Source organism: Bos javanicus, chromosome 18, assembly GCF_032452875.1.
Source record: "Bos javanicus breed banteng chromosome 18, ARS-OSU_banteng_1.0, whole genome shotgun sequence".
Taxonomy (NCBI): Eukaryota; Metazoa; Chordata; class Mammalia; order Artiodactyla; family Bovidae; genus Bos; species Bos javanicus.
In genome coordinates this window covers 49,097,473-49,113,985 of record NC_083885.1, presented here as the reverse complement: position 1 = coordinate 49,113,985, position 16,513 = coordinate 49,097,473, and the positions used below count along the sequence as shown (strand labels likewise).

Below are 16,513 nucleotides of genomic sequence, written 5' to 3'. Positions count from 1 at the left end.
AATTTTGAGCATTACTTTACTAGCGTGTGAGATGAGTGCAATTGTGCAGTAGTTTGAGCATTCTTTGGCATTGCCTTTCTTTGGGATTGGAATGAAAACTGACCTTTTCCAGTCCTGTGGCCACTGCTATCGAGTGTAGTACTTTCACAGCATCGTCTTTCAGGATTTGAAATAGCTCAACTGGAATTCCATCACCTCCACTAGCTTTGTTTGTAGTGATGCTTTATAAGGCCCACTGGACTTCACATTCCAGGATGTCTGGCTCTAGGTCAGTAATCACACCATCATGATTATCTGGGTCGTGAAGCTCTTTTTTGTACAGTTCTTCTGTGTATTCTTGCCACCTCTTCTTAATATCTTCTGCTTCTGTTAGGTCCATACCATTTCTGTCCTTTATCGAGCCCATCTTTTCATGAAATGTTCCCTTGGTATCTCTAATTTTCTTGAAGAGATCTCTAGTCTTTCCCATTCTGTTGTTTTCCTCTATTTCTTTGCATTGATTGCTGAGGAAGGCTTTCTTATCTCTTCTTGCTATTCTTTGGAACTCTGCATTCAGGTGCTTATATCTTTCCTTTTCTCCTTTGCTTTTCGCTTCTCTTCTTTTCACAGCTATTTGTAAGGCCTCCCCAGACAGCCATTTTGCTTTTTTGCATTTCTTTTCCATGGGGATGGTCTTGATCCCTGTCTCCTGTACAATGTCACAAACCTCAGTCCATAGCATTTAGCGCGGGCGGCTGCGACCGGCGCATTTAGCGCGGGCGGCTGCGACCGGCGCATTTAGCGCGGGCGGCTGCGACCGGCGCATTTAGCGCGGGCGGCTGCGACCGGCGCATTTAGCGCGGGCGGCTGCGACCGGCGCATTTAGCGCGGGCGGCTGCGACCGGCGCATTTAGCGCGGGCGGCTGCGACCGGCGCATTTAGCGCGGGCGGCTGCGACCGGCGCATTTAGCGCGGGCGGCTGCGACCGGCGCATTTAGCGCGGGCGGCTGCGACCGGCGCATTTAGCGCGGGCGGCTGCGACCGGCGCATTTAGCGCGGGCGGCTGCGACCGGCGCATTTAGCGCGGGCGGCTACCCCACGTCCGAGGTCAGAGGCAGAAGCCGGGAGGACCCCACGCCTGAGAGGAGGCGGCCAAGAGGAATTACCCCACGTCTGAGGTCAGGGGCAGCGGTCGAGAGTGCCAGGCTGCAATGGCGCAGGAACGGCCAAGAGGAGCTACCCCGCGTCCGAGGTCAGGGGTGGCAGCCGAGAGGAGCTACCCCATGCCGAAGGCCAGGGGCGGCGGCCGGGAGGAGCAACCCCACCTCCAAGGAGCAGTGACTGCGCGGGCGCAGGAGGGCCTAGAGGAGCTATTCCACATTCAAGGTCAGAAGGGGCGGTGGTGAGGAGATACCCCTCGTCCAAGGTAAGGAGCAGTGGCTGCGCTTTGCTGGAGCAGCCGTAAAGAGATACCCCACGTCCAAGGTAAAAGAAACCCAAGTAAGACGGCAGGTGTTGCAAGAGGGCATTAGAGGGCAGACACACTGAAACCATACTCACAGAAAACTAGTCAATCTAATCACACTAGGACCACAGCCTTGTCTAACTCAATGAAACTAAGCCATGCCCTTGGGGCCACCCAAGACGGGCAGCTCATGATAGAGAGGTCTGACAGAATGTGGTCCACTGGAGAACGGAATGGCAAACCACTTCAGTATTCTTGCCTTGAGAACCCCATGAACAGTATGAAAAGGCAAAATGATAGGATACTGAAAGAGGAACTCCCCAGGTCAGTAGGTGCCCAATATGCTACTGGAGATCAGTGGAGAAATAACTCCAGAAAGAAGGAAGGGATGGAGTCAAAGCAAAAACAATACCCAGCTGTGGATGTGACTGGTGATAGAAGCAAGGTCCGATGCTGTAAAGAGCAATATTGCATAGGAACCTGGAATGTCAGGTCCATGAATCAAGGCAAATTGGAAGTGGTCAAACAAGAAATGGCAAGAATGAACGTCAACATTCTAGGAATCAGCAAACTAAAATGGACTGAAATGGGTGAATTTAACTCAGATGACCATTATATCTACTACTGTGGGCAGGAATCCCTCAGAAGAAATGAAGTAGCCATCATGGTCAACAAAAGAGTTCGAAATGCAGTACTTGGATGCAATCTCAAAAACGACAGAATGATCTCTGTTCGTTTCCAAGGCAAACCATTCAACATCACAGTAATCCAAATCTATGCCCCAACCAGTAATGCTGAAGAAGCTGAAGTTGAATGGTTCTATGAAGACCTACAAGACCGTTTAGAACTAACACCCAAAAAAGATGTCCTTTTCATTATAGGGGACTGGAATGCAAAAGTAGGACGTTAAGAAACACGTGGAGTAACAGGCAAATTTGGCCTGGAATATGGAATGAAGCAGGGCAAAGACTAATAGAGTTTTGTCAAGAAAACGCACTGGTCATAGCAAACACCCTCTTCCAACAACACAAGAGAAGACTCTACACATGGACATCACCAGATGGTCAACACCGAAATCAGATTGATTATATTCTTTGCAGCCAAAGATGGAGAAGCTCTATACAGTCAACAAAAACAAGACCAGGAGCTGACTGTGGCTCCGATCATGAACTCCTTATTGCCAAATTCAGACTTAAATTGAAGAAAGTAGGGAAAACCACTAGACCATTCAGGTATGACGTAAATCAAATCTCTTATGATTATAAAGAGGCATATGTATCACTTATTGCAAAGTTACTCTAATGTTTTGGTAACTGTTTCAATACAATCAGTTTTCTTAATAGTCCTGTGTATTTAATTTTGTCTTTAAAAACATGTTTCTGGAAAAAAAAAAACGCATTTCTGAATCAATAAGTGATTACAGCAAGGTGGCAGGATAAAAGGTTAATACACAAAAGCCTATTGCTTTCAATGAACAATTTGAATTTGAAATTAAAAATACCATTTACATTCAGCATCCCCAAAAATGAAATACTTAAGTATTAATACAAATCTAACAAAATATAAACAAAATCTGTGTGAGAAACACTATGAAACTCTGATGAGAGAAGTAAAAGAACATCTAAAAATAGAACTCTTCTATGAATATGGATAAGAAGAGTCGATATTGTCAAGATGTCAGTTCTTCCTAACTTAATCTATAGAGTCAATGCAATCCAAAGTTCCAGCAAGTTAATTTGTGGATATTGACAAAGTGAAAGTTAAACAGAAATTCAAAAGACCCTGAGTAGCTTTCACAGTATTAAAGGAGAAGAACAATGTTGAAGGACTGACACTCTCACGTTAAGACTTACTATAAAACTACAATAATCAAGACTCTGCTATTAGTGAAAAGATAAATAAATCAATGTAACAGAAGAGAGTGCCCAGGAATAGACCCACACAAATGCAGTCGATTGATTTTTGAGAAAGGGCCAAAGGCAATTCAGTAAAGAAAGGATAGTCTTCCCAAAAATGGTATTGAAACAACTGGATAGGGAATTCCCTGGTGGCCCAGTGGTTTAGACTCCCAGCTCCCACTACAGGGGGCGAAGTTTCAGTCCCTGGTCTGGGAACTAAATCCTGCATGCCTTAGGGTGTGGCCAAAAATAAATATAAATAAATCAACCTAGATGCAGACTTTGCACATTTTCACAAAAATTAACTTAAAATATATCATAGACCTAAATGTAAAGTGCAGAACTATAAAACTCCTATAATGTAGTATAGGAGAAAATCTAGGGAACTGTGGTGATGATTTTTTGTATACGCTGAATGCACAAAACATGGAAGAAAAAAAAATTGATGAATTAGAAAAATTTAAAATTTCAGATGACAGACACCATTAAAAGAATGAAAAAGTTACTCCCTTTCTCTCCCCTAGTCTTAAAAAGCATGATTTTAACAAAAGACTGGAAAGAATATCAATGCCTACCAATAGGAGTTTGGGATTGGTATTCAATAATCCCATTAGATTGGAAGCCTTACTAGTGGTACATGCAAATTGTCTTCCATCTGCCCCTCCAAGTTCATTCTTCCCACTTCTCTAGGCTCCTCTGGGCCCCAGAAGCTGGCCTTTGGCTTCTGTTGAGTGCAGCCAATGGGGACCCTAGTAATAGGCCCCGAGAGAGGGAAAGTAGAATACAGGCAGTGTATTTACTTCTCTTTCCCTCCACCTGTGTGTATGACTCTCTTCGTCCCAGGTCAGGGAACCCCTCCCTCCCCTATCCGCTTTCTTCAGGTTTAGGGATGACAGATATACACCGGCTGGGCCCAAGACCTTGAACTACTCCTCCTCTGCTCCCTTTACCATCCAATCCCTTGGTAAACACTCCTGGTATTAAACCACTTCAAATTATCCTAAATTGATTAGGGCATCTTTCCTGCAGGGGACCTCACTGATACAGTATGATTAAAGATGTGGGGGAATGCAAAGGAGAGATAATGGTAAGACACAAAAATCAGGCTACCAAACTGTATACAGACAAGCTCCAACTTGGCAGAAATTGTTCATAGAGGGAAAAAGAAAAAAGGAGGATTAGCAACTAACTGCTAAAAAGATTACCTCCAGGAAGTGGGATTAAAGACTTGTTTAACTCTCCAAGTTGTATGTTTTTTTAATTGGCTGAATCTTTATAACGAATGTGTTACTTCAATAATCAGAAAACATACACACAAATCAGTCTATGTACGTTTCTACACATTGGAAAAACTGTTCCAGAGCTGGGGTGAGGCGAGACAGGGTGAGGTGGGTGGTGAATTGACAGATTTTCTTTTTCTCCCTTACGCATGTCTCTATTTTTCAGGCGTTATCCAATGGCCCTGCATTACTAATTTTATCGGGAAAAGTAGTAGGTTTTATTATTTATTTATTTAATATTTTTATTTATTTATTTGGCTGCACCAGGGTCTTAGCTGTGGCATGTGAGACCTAGTTCCCTGACCAGGGATTGAACCCAGGCCCCCTGCATTGGCAGGCGATTCTTTACCACTGAGCCACCAGGGAAGTCCAGTAGATTTTATTTTTAAACCAAAACAGAGACTGACTGAGACACACAGAGACAGAGACGCTTGAATGTTTGCAATGTTGACTAAAAAAATAGTCACAGCCTAAAAGTTGAGTTACATTTTATTTGGTGGAAATTTTCAGGACTTAAGTCCAGGAGGCAGCATCTCAAGAGGTCCTGGGAGAACTACTCAGAGGAGGTGGGAGGGGGAGGGAGTCAGGTTACATTGAAATTTGCATCAAGGGGTAGGTAGTCTGAACGTCAGAAGTGTTTTCGTGAATTAAAGAAAATCAGATACCACAGTTAAGGAATTTAGCTCTTTTCCTTGTATGCAAAGATGGAAGAGTCTGGACTCACTGAAATCATTCCTTTCATATGCATCTCCGCTATCTGGGCCCAGTATCCTGAGTCCCCCAGCATTCAGCGTAGGGAGTGGTTACAGCTTGACGGCTGCCGGATGTTGTTCTCCTTCCTGGGCTCAGAAATTCACCTTTGGAGGGCTGGAATCACTGATGGCTGTGACATCCTTGTCTATTGATATGGCAGGAAATACTCCATTTCTCAGTGAGAAAAAGGAATAAGAAACAAACGAAGTTACTGACAGAGACAAAAACAGGACCAAAGAGGTGGAGACAAAAGGGGAGGCGAATAGAGAGGGAAGAAAGAGAAATAGAATGAAATGGGGACAGAAGAGGAAAGAGAGGCGGCACTAAATCAGATATGGCGTGGGGGGTAGTTATGGCTTAGAGATCAAGCTTTGAAGCTGGTTTGAGTACAGGCTCAAATTCTGCCTCTGCCGATTATAAGCTGCGTATCTTGGAGAAGCTCCTTCGTCTTACTGTGCCACGGTTTTCCCATCTGCAAATTGGAGGTATAATAGAACTATTCTTGCAGTGTCATTTTTGGAACATTAAATGAGATGCTGCTGCTGCTGCTAAGTCGCTTCAGTCGTGTCCGACTCCGTGCGACCCCACAGACGGCAGCCCACCAGGCTCCCCGTCCCTGGGATTCTCCAGGCAAGAACACGGGAGTGGGTTGCCATTTCCTTCTCCAATGCATGAAAGTGGAAAGTGAAAGTGAAGTCATTCAGTCGTGCCCAACTCTTATCGACCCCATGGACTGCAGCCTACCAGGCTCCTCCATCCATGGGATTTTCCAGGCAAGAGTACTGGAGTGGGGTGCCATTGCCTTCTCCGTTAAATGAGATGAGTACATATCAATACCTTGGAACAGGGCCTAGTAACTGTGTAAGAGCTAATCGGCATTATAGAAAGGAGATAACGACACCCAGGGTGATGAAAGTGAAAGGATACAGAAAGGGCCTGGAAGTGTTGGCAGTCAGCTGGGGTGGCATCATTGCTGGCATTGCCTCACTGTGGGTTAAAGTCCTCACATCCCTGCCTACAACCCTCTGGGCCGATCAATGGCCAGCACTGACGTTGGGAAAGCTTACCCTGCACCGGGGAAGCCCGGTTGCTCGCTGGTCCCAGTTGAAACACTTAAAAGCCACCATGGAGGGTGCAGGCACCGCCAACCCAAGTGGGCACCACTCTGGACACCACCCAGAGGCCAGTGGAAGACAGGCCCTGCTGCAGTGCCAGGCACCCAAGCCACAGTGCAGGTGAGGAGTGAGGGAAGAGAGGCTGAGGGTAGGAGGGGTGTCAGGACACCTCCTGCCTCTTCCCCTGGGTGTGATCAGCATCCACGCTGTGAGTGACAGTCCTTGTGCCAGTCTAACCAGAGGCAGGGGCTTGGACTCAGGGCCTTCTCTTTAGGCTCCCTGATATCTGTCGCCTCCAGCAGGAGCAGAGATGGGGCAGAGTGGCACAGCCGCAGCGGTCGTGGGATTGTGGGTCTTGGTGACTGTGGGTGTAGCTGCCAACCCCAACGTGACTGAGCCTCAGCGCTGCCTCCTCTCACACTATCGCTCCTTGGACCCCCGGGCGCTGCTGGCTGTCAAGGCGCTGAGGGACCACTATGTGAGTGATGCTCAGAGGCCCCCACCCCTCCGCCCCTGGCACCCCCGGGCTCAGATATGCCAGTCTTTGTCCCAAGGGGCCCTGGCGAACTAGAGTCTAGTAGGTGCATGGCAGATCTCAGAATGGAGAACTGTCAACCCCGACCCCTTCCCTGAGGCTCTGGTGGTCGGTCATACAAGAACTTGAGGCGCATCACAGATGGGGGGCCCCCTCCAGGCGGACTCGGCTCGACATCAAGGCGCAGGCTCCGCACACAGTGTGCGGGTGCATTTCAGCTCACGCATCAGAGCGCAGCCTGGTTTGGGACACGAAAAACACCACCGTCCCGACCAGTCCTGATCCACGTCCAGGAATCCTCGACGTCCCAGTGCTCCGGGGGCCCTGGTCAAGATGCCCTGCGTCACCCCAGCGCTTTTCCCGCAGGAAGAAGAGACGCTGAGCTGGGGGCCCCAAAACTGCTCGATCCGCCGGAAGAGGAACCCTCCCCGGCCGTCGGTGAGGCCCGAGGCCGGCGGGATTGTGTGTGCGGTGGGGGGCGACTCGGGCGCCACCCCGTCTAACTCCAGCCCGGTTCCCTCAGTCCTGTGCGATGCTCCGCCGGGTGGCCCGCGACCTCGCCGACGCCCAGGCCGTGCTGAGCAGCCTGCCGAGCCCCGAGCTCTTCCCCGGCGTCGGGCAGACCCTGGAGCTGCTGGCGGCCGCGGGGCGGGACGTGGCGGCCTGCGTGAGTGCTCGGCGGCCTGGCCCCGCGCCGCTCCCGGCTCGCTCTGCGCCCCTGGTCTCAGGGCCACGACCCGCACCGCGAAGCTGTCCCACTGAGCCCGGAAACGGGCACGGACACGAATGGCATCCTCCCGGCTTTGCTCTGCGGCCGGAAGGATGAGGGTCCGAGTCACCGGGGAGGGGACGGGAGGCTCGGGTCTCCACCGCCTTCGCTGACCTCCTTCCCCGCTCCAGCTCGAGCTGGCCCGGCCAGGCTCCTGGAGGAGGTCCCCGCGGCGGCCCGGGAGGCGTCCCAAGACTTGCCGAGCTGTGAGTGGAGCCGGCGCGAGCGCGGCTGGACCGCAGGGAGGACCGCGGGAGGTGGAGACGGGGCGGGGGTCGGGCTTGCAGCCCTGAGCGTCTGGAGTGGGGGGGGGGGGGTCTCACGGGAAGAAGAGTCCTGACTCAGCCCCGCCCTGCCTCCTTCCCGGGCTGCAGGAGTCGCCTCGATGCCACGAAGCCACCGTCATCTTCCACCTCCTGCGCCTGCTCGCGTGGGACCTGCGGCTGGTGGCGCACGCGGGGCCTTGTCTGTGATGCCGCCGCCGCTCCGTCTGGACCCGGAGCGCTCAGAGCGCCGGGCTGCGGGCGCCGCCCTCCTCCGTGGTCTCACTGAACCAGGGGGTCTCTCAGCCTCGACCTGTATGCGCTGGTGCCTGAGGCGCTCTTTCCTCAAAGACCAGGAAGAGTCCCCGGGAACCAGCGGTATTGCCGTGGGATGCGTTGCCCTAAGAACCTCCCAGGAAAAGACTGGAGTCCGTGTCTGCCTTGGTCGCTGACCACCACCACAGACCATGGACCGGTTTCTACTTCTGTAGTTACAGGAACCCTGTCCCATGACAGGTTCCAATCCCAGCTTTGAACCTTCAGTGGTTGCCTTGAGAGTCCATAAATCTGTGACTCTTGGACCAGTTTCTACTTCTGTAGTTACAGGAACCCTGTCCCATGACAGGTTCCGATCCCAGCTTTGAACCCTCAGTGGTCACCTTGAGAGTCCATGAATCTGTGACTCTTGTAGCTCCCCACTGGAGAGGCCTCATTCCCTGAGGGACTGGGTAGTGGAGGGCCAAAAGTCCTTCTGAGAAGCAGTTTGGTTTTTTTTTTAATTCCCTAACTTGTGTGTTTTGTATTGATGAAGTTTCTGTGTATTTGCTATCCTGTCTTCTGTTGTTAATTTATTGCCAATGATTAAATATTTTTTGCATTTTATTGGTTGTTTCTCCTGTAATCCTTGTGAGGAGGGCTGTTGAGCACAGAATGCTGAGACAGGGAAATCAGGTGACTTGAGTTTCGATTCTGTCCCTGCCACTTCATAATCGTGTCTCTGGACAAATTCTCTTTGAGCTTCAGTTTTCTCATCCATGCCATGGCATTATTGCACTTCTCTTGCAGTGAGTAATATACATTGAAATAATGTTTCTGAAACTTCCAGCTGAAGTCATGGAATGGCAGTAATAATTGATCTCCATTAAATCATCACACATATAAATGCAAAACAATTGGACTTTAAAAACTTGTCAACGGACTTCCTTGGTGTTCCAGTGGTTAAGATGCTGGGCTTCCAGTGCATGGGGCTTGAGATGGATCCCTGGTTGGAGAATTAAGATCCTATTTGTCCCACTGTGGGGCAAAAAAAAAGTCTGAATCTGTGGATGAACAATCTTTATGGACAGCTACAGGCCTGTTTCCCAAGGTCACACAACTAGTGATGGTCAGAGCCTGGTTTGAACCCCGGAATCTTTAACTCCAGCTCCCAGCTCCTACCTGGTATCTCAGAGAGTAAAGAATCTGCCTGCAATGGAAGAAACCCAGATTCAATCCCTAAATCAGGAAGATCCCCTGGAGGAGGAAATGGCAACCCACTCCAGTATTGTTGCCTGGAGAATCCCATGGACAGAGGAGCCTGGCGGGCTACAGTTCAAGAGTTCAAAAAGAGTCCGAAGTGACTACAGTAACACTTTCACTTTCTTCCCAAGCTCTTAACCACTGCCTTGAACTTCTTTTGTAAGAGAAGCACTATGATGTTTAAGAAATTTGAGGTATTTTGTCAATTTTCAGGATTCCTTTTAGCAATGTCTCCTCCCCTGATATACTGCTACTGCTAAGTCACTTCAGTCGTGTCTGACTCTGTGCAACCCCATAGACGGCAGCCCACCAGGCTCCCCATCCCTGGGATTCTCCAGGCAAGAACACTGGACTGGGTTTCCATTTCCCTCTCCAATGCATGAAAGTGAAAAGTGAAAGTTAAGTCACTCAGTTGTGTCTGACTCTTAGCGACCCCATGGACTGCAGCCTACCAGGCTCCTCCGTCCATGGGGTTTTCCAGGCAAGAGTACTGGAGTGGGTGCCATTGCCTTCTCCGTCCCCTGATATAACGTCCCTGCAATTGACAGAACTGACCAGAACACTGGTAGGTGCCTTGGGCACATCCCTGCTGTTGCTTTGGAAACATTGTTATGCATTGGTGTTCAAAGATATTCCCAGCTGAAGACTTTGGTCCACCCTCTCCCTGGAATTACGAATGAAGGAAAGAGGGAGTGGGAGGAGTAGTCAAAAGGACTCCACACCTTCTACTGGAAAAATCCAACTCCCTCCAAGTCCAGGAGCGCTAACCATACTGGGGCTGCTGAGCGCAGTGGCTATTTTCTGGTTTCAGACAAAATTCAGTTCACATCCTGCCTTCACTGATTATTTGCTCTGTGGCCATGAACAACTTTCTTAAGTTCTCTGGGTCCCCCACCCCCACCCCCTGTCTTCTGTATTTGAAATGTAGATTAAAGCATGGATGACTTGGTGCTATTGTGAGGATTCAAGACCACACTGCAGCAGAGACATAGACAGGCTCACAAAAGGAGGAGGTTCTCTCTCTTTTCCTTGTGCACTGACTGTTCCCTTTTCTTAGAAGGCTCCCTCTCAGATCTCCACAGAACTGCCTCCCTCACTTCCTTTAGGGTTGCCCTCAAGTGTCATTTCATTACCGCATTTAATGCAAACTTTCTTTTCCACTCTGCTCTCAACCCTGGTTCATTTCTTTCATTTTCATTATCTGATGTTATCTACCATAATACATTCCACATGCCTAATCCCCCCATCCCATACTGTCTGGTACCTTTTTTTTTGTTAAAAAAAAAAAAAACAAAAACACTTCACGAAGGATTGTTTTATGCCTTTTATTTTTTTTAGTGATCTCTTCCTTGCACCTTAAAAGGGTCTGACCCAAAGTGAGGGAGGGGGTGAGTAATTACTTAGTGAATGAATGAAGTCATTTTTCTCAAACCCAGTTGATTTCCCAGAAGTCTTGGTCACACCCTGATTTCATAGCAGATCCTCCTATTCCTGTGCCTGACAATCAGAGTACAGGTTAGTGCAGGCTCCGCCCCTCCCCCATTCTGTCACGCTCAGTACCAGGTGGGGAGGGGCTGGTCTCTCTTAGTTACAGAGTGTTTCTGCCTTTCTGACCCCTCTCCTCACCCTCAATAGCACCCCTGGATCTTCTCCATCCTCTGAGCAGCCTCCCTCTTGGAAGGTCCAGGTTGTTCAAGGTAACACCTGCAGGTGCCTTTTCCTTCCTCTTCCTGCACTGGGGCAGCTGCAAAAGAGAAAATCCCTCTGTCCCCTCCTCACCCAGTCTTAAATCAGCCTGGTCCCTGCAGAAGAACCCCCCGCACCCCTTGTGGGGCTGAAGCTCTCCCCATCCTGATTTTGTCTTCATTACTCACTCATTACTTCATTACTCATTCGAGGTAAGCATGAATTGATGTCATTTTATCTTTCGCTCAGTTGCTCACCTGGCTCACTGGCTCCGCCCTGCTCTGGGCTTTCCCAGCCCGGGCCTCCCCTGGTGGCCACTGTCAGCCTTTACCTGCGTTTTCACTTTTCCTACATCAGCTGGGATTGCCCGGCTGCACAGGCTAAAAGCTGCACCATGGAGCTCAGGCAGCAGTTACACCTCAGACCAGACAGAGCTGCAAGTTCAGAGATACGAACGGAGCAACGAGCCGAGATCCAGAAGAGGAGGCTGAAGTCAGAGACGCCAGACAAGACTGAGATCCCAGGCAACAGCCTCAGAGTGGACACTTGATCCCCCATTCTGACAGAGACCAGAGAGCAGGAATGAAGCTGGGTGAGCCCCCGCACCAGTGTCTGGGACCCTCGCCTCCCCAGAGCCTGCACCCTCACTCCCTGACGCCCTCCCTCCCCTCACCTTTCTATGCTTCCTTAACCAGACATGGCCCCGGGCTGCACGCTGGTGCTGGTGCTGATGCTGACGACCGTGGCGCTGAGCAGGACAGGAGCAGTTCCTGTGCCCTCTGCCCCCAGGGCCCTCCCACCTGCCAGGGGCTGCCACATGGCCCAGTTCAAGTCTCTGTCCCCTCAAGAGCTGCAGGCCTTCAAGACGGCCAGGGATGCCTTTGTGAGTCTCCCCACCCCTCCTGCAGTGGGTGAGCCCCCAGCCCCCTCCTGTGGGTTCCTAGACTACCTGGGCTGCAGGCAGGTCTGCCCCCCCTCCACGGGGCTGACCTCCCCCCTCCCCACAGTGGGCGATCTCCTATCCTGCACTGGATGAGCCTCTACCATCTTTGGGAAGATAACCTCCCCTCCTCTGTTGCTGGCCATCCTCCGGTCTCCCTGGGGTCCCCCCTCCGTCCCTCCGGCTGTGATCCGACCTTGCCCTTGCTCTCTAGGAAGACTCGTTCTTGCCAAAGGACTGGGACTGCAGCACCCACCTTTTCCCCAGGACCCGGGACCTGAAGCACCTGCAGGTGAGTTGGGAGAGTCAGCCCCACCTGCCCTCACCTGCTCTGGCTCCGCAGGTGCCCCCTCACCTCCTCCTTCTCACGTGTCCTTCTCTCCCTGCCCTCCCCAGTCCTCTCCCACAGCTTCCGCTCAGCCAACCACGTGGACTGTGTCTCTCACCTGACCCTGCTTCCCCTCCCTCTGTCCCTCCCCCTGTCCCCCTCACCTGCCCCCCTCACCTGTCCCTTCACTTGCCCCCCTCACCTGCCCCCCTCACCTGCCCCCTCACCTGGTCCCTCTCACTTGCAGCTCTCACGTGTCTTCTGTCTCTTCCTCAGGTGTGGGAGCGCCCTGTAGCTCTGGAGGCAGAGCTGGCCCTGACACTGACGGTCCTGGAGGCCATGGCTAACTCATCCCTGGGCCACAGCCTGGAGCAGCCCCTTCTCACGCTGCAGAACATCCACTCCAAGCTCCAGGCCTGTGTAAGTGTTGGGGCCCCAGGCTGGGTCTGGGCTCTGACTGCCTGGACGTCCCCCTCGGTCCCCGGCTCTGCCTCACAGCCTCACCCCTCTCTCCTCTGCCCACAGGTCCCAGCTCAGCCCACAGCAAGCTCCAGGCCCCGGGGCCGCCTCCACCACTGGCTGCACCGCCTCCAGGAGGCCCGGAAGGTGAGTGAGCAGAGATGGCAAACTGTTGTCCGGGGCAGCTGGGATCCCAGGCATGGGAGATACTGAGCCATCCCCCTCTTCCCTCAGGAGTCCCAGGACTGCCTCGAAGCCTCTGTGATGTTCAACCTCCTCCGCCTCCTCACCCGGGACCTGAAATGTGTTGCCAGCGGAGACCAGTGTGTCTGACCCCGGAGACCTGCCTGCAACCTGTCCCACCTTTTTAGATATTGTTTATGCACCAACTACCTCCACTGGATTATTGGTTCTAGATTCCTATTTTTTTACGAAGCCCCTAAATTATATTTATTCTTGTACTTTTTATACAATGTGTGAAAATAAACTATTTGTTCATGACATTGACCTTGCTTATATGTGTCTGAATATGTGACTGCATATGTGGCAGGGGGAATGGGAAGAGAGAAATGAAGAGAATAGGAAAGAATGTGGACTTGCCCGGTGGCTCAGTGGAAAAGAACCTGCCTGCTAGTGCAGGGAATGTGGTTCAGTTCCTGGTGGGGGAGAGTTCCACGTGCCACCGAGCAGTGAAGCCTGTGGGACACAGCTACTGAGGTAGCACTGTACAGCTCACGTGCTGTAGGCCCTTGAGGTGCAGCTACTGAAGTACACGCAGGCAGGGCCTGTGCTTAGCAACAGAGAGACCACTGCAAGGAAAGGCCCATGCGCTGAAACAAGAGTAGCCCCTGTTTTCTGCAACTAGAGAAATGCTGCATGCAGCAGTACAGGCCCAGCACAGCCAAAAATAAAGAAGTAGGTAATTTTAAAAAAGAGAATATAAAAGAATGAATGAGCAAGGAGTGAAAGAATCACTAAGGATTTTTCCAACCACAACAAGGGAAGATTTTATTACACCACAAGCTGTCATTACATTAAGAAATAAGATGTCTAGAGGTGGCTGGGTCTGGGTCAGATCAGTGGGGCAATGTCTTTATCATGGACCTACAGTCTGTATCTGTGAGTAGATCTAAGCATATGTGTTAAAATTGTGTTTATGGTCCATTCATCCCAACTGCCTGTGGTTCTGAACCTGGGATGGCTTGTCAGATTGGAGATTTGCTGGGAGAAATATCACAGAGGAAGTTATCACCAAAAACTACTTAGTTCCACTGTGAGCATCGTTCTATGTAGACAACTGTGTTGGCTACAAATCATTTTTGTTTCTGATCTATGTGTCTTTTATTTCCCTTCTTGCCTGATTGGAATGGATAGGAGTGCAGTACTACTACGTTGAGTAAGAAGGGTGAGAGAGGACATGTTTGCCTTCCTCCTGATCTTAGGGGGAAAGCATTCAGTTTCACCATTAAGTGTAAATGTCAGCTGTGGGTTTTTTTTTTTTTTTGTAGATGCTCTTTTCTTTCTTTCTTTTTTAAAAATGTATATATTGATTTGGCTGTGCCAGGTCTTAATTGCTGCATGTGGGATCTAGTTTCTTGACCAGGGATCAAACCCTGGTCCCCAGTATTGGGAGCATGGAGTCTTAGCCACTGGGCCACCAGGGAAGTCCCAAGATGCTTTCTTTCAAGTTGAGGAAGTTCCTTTTCATTCCTATTTTTTCTAAGAGTTTTCAAAAATCATAAATGAATGTTTGTGTTTGGTAAATGTTTCTTCTTCATTGATATGATCATGTGATTTTTTTTTTTTCTTTAGCCTGTCTTGGTGAATTGTATTGATTGGTTTTCAAATGTTGAACCAATCTCGTATGCTTGGAATGAATCCCTTAGGTGGTAGGGTATAATTCTTTTGATGTACTGCTGAATTCTATGTGCCAACATTTTGTTAAGGATTTTTGTGTCTATATGCATTACTTTACTTTATGCAAGATAACAAATTCAAATTATTTTTTAAGCCAGTCGAGTCAAAACTTACTGTTGTGCTGTGCTGTGCTGTCACTTCAGTCATGTCTGACTCTGCGACCCTATGGACTATAGCCCACCAGGCTCCTCCGTCCATAGGATTCTACAGTCAAGAATACTGGAGTAGGTTGCCATGCCCTCCTCCAGGGGATCTTCCCAGCTCTGGGATTGAACCCACATCTCCTGTGTCTCCTGCACTGCAGGAGAATTCTTTATTGTTGAGCCACCAGGTAAGCCCAAAACTTACTGTTACTTGCAGCCAAAAGCATCCTTAATGATACACACGGAAATGAAAGGCAGGTTTCCCACAGAGCTGATGAATTCTGGCTGCATGGGATTGTTATGCCCCCACCATACCCAAGACTGTCATTGATACAAAGAGTCCTCATAATCAGTATCCATGGAAGCGGGGCAGGAAGATGAATAACCTGGAGCTACAATCCAGGTAAACAGGCTCTCCTGCCTACCCCAGTCTCTATGACATCACTCTTCCTTCAAACCTCTGTTTCTTGAAAGTTTCACTCCAACTCTTTCAAGTCTTCTCTGCTTCCTCTTATCAGTGACTTCGTCATGTCTTTTCTCTCTCTCCAAACAGATTACTTTGCTCTCTTCCTCACAGAAGCTACCAGGTAGAAATTCCACATCATCTATACCACACTCTACCTGTCCCCACCCTCCTCTTGCTTCCCCATCAAGATCAGTGAGCCGCCTTTCTTCCTAACTTGGACCAGTGCCTGACCCTGGTCCCTCTTATGTCCTTCCTCCATAAATTATTCTTCTCTTAGCCTCCATTTTCTATAACTTCCTTTCTACAAGTACCTGCCCATCAGTAGTCTCCTCTTTTATTAAATCCCTTTCTTAATCTGTCTTTTTTTCTGCAACTATTTCTCCATTTCCCTTTACTGGCTCCACTTCCTTCTAGACTCCATGTCTCTGTAACCCCTACAGTTGGCTTCTGTTCCCAGATATGCACTCCCCATCAACAATCTCCTTACAGCTAAATCCTGCATTGCTTCTCCAGTTCTCACCCTAGAAGACTTCTCAGCAGCATCTAACCCATTCCTCAGTAACTCCTTCTTGTAACTCTCTTCTACTTTGACCTTTGGGATACCACCCTCTCCTCTTCCTTCCATGTCTGCCTGCTTCTTCTCAGTCACATTTTCTGGTTCTCTTTCTTCTTCCTATCTCTTGAATACTGGAGTGTCTTCAGGGGCCTGTCCTAGATCCTCATTTCTCTTCCCTATACTCTCTCTGGGGTCTTCTCACAAATCCCCATGGATTCACCAACTATATTCTCATTGACTACTTTTGTATCAGTCTGCTTAAGCTGGGTTATGCTTCAGTAACAAATGACCCTCAAACCAGAGGCTTATAACAACAAAGGTTTATTGCTTACTCATGCAACACAACCATCTTGAGTAAGTTGACTCTCAGCTCATCACTGGGATCCAAGATGAAGGTGCAGTTCTATCTTGGACTTTGATGGTCTTAGAGAGAGTAGAGAGAC

The 16,513-nt window shown here is 49.6% G+C and overlaps 2 protein-coding genes across 2 annotated transcripts; both read left to right on the top strand.

The window, feature by feature from the left end:
* The first annotated feature begins 6,628 nt into the window (after window positions 1–6,628).
* On the top strand, window positions 6,629–8,267 carry LOC133229868 (interferon lambda-4-like). The gene is made up of 5 exons (XM_061386629.1): window positions 6,629–6,968; window positions 7,392–7,463; window positions 7,549–7,692; window positions 7,926–8,000; window positions 8,169–8,267. The coding sequence occupies exons 1-5, from the start codon at window positions 6,801–6,803 to the stop codon at window positions 8,265–8,267; spliced, it is 558 nt and encodes a 185-aa protein (XP_061242613.1). The 5' UTR covers window positions 6,629–6,800.
* On the top strand, window positions 8,267–13,321 carry LOC133229434 (interferon lambda-3-like). Its single transcript, XM_061385806.1, has 6 exons — window positions 8,267–8,435; window positions 11,957–12,144; window positions 12,416–12,493; window positions 12,806–12,949; window positions 13,055–13,135; window positions 13,223–13,321. The coding sequence occupies exons 1-6, from the start codon at window positions 8,267–8,269 to the stop codon at window positions 13,319–13,321; spliced, it is 759 nt and encodes a 252-aa protein (XP_061241790.1).
* The last annotated feature ends 3,192 nt before the right edge of the window (window positions 13,322–16,513 follow it).

Excerpts from the sequence above, each read along its gene's own strand:
- LOC133229868 (XM_061386629.1), top strand. The coding sequence starts at position 6,801 with ATGGGGCAGAGTGGCACAGCCGCAGCGGTCGTGGGATTGTGGGTCTTG. Across the intron at positions 7,693-7,925 it reads GGCGGGACGTGGCGGCCTGC|CTCGAGCTGGCCCGGCCAGG; the intron begins GTGAGTGCTCGG and ends TCCCCGCTCCAG. Across the intron at positions 8,001-8,168 it reads GTCCCAAGACTTGCCGAGCT|GAGTCGCCTCGATGCCACGA; the intron begins GTGAGTGGAGCC and ends CCCGGGCTGCAG.
- LOC133229434 (XM_061385806.1), top strand. The coding sequence starts at position 8,267 with ATGCCGCCGCCGCTCCGTCTGGACCCGGAGCGCTCAGAGCGCCGGGCT. Across the intron at positions 12,950-13,054 it reads ACTCCAAGCTCCAGGCCTGT|GTCCCAGCTCAGCCCACAGC; the intron begins GTAAGTGTTGGG and ends CTCTGCCCACAG. Across the intron at positions 13,136-13,222 it reads GCCTCCAGGAGGCCCGGAAG|GAGTCCCAGGACTGCCTCGA; the intron begins GTGAGTGAGCAG and ends CTCTTCCCTCAG.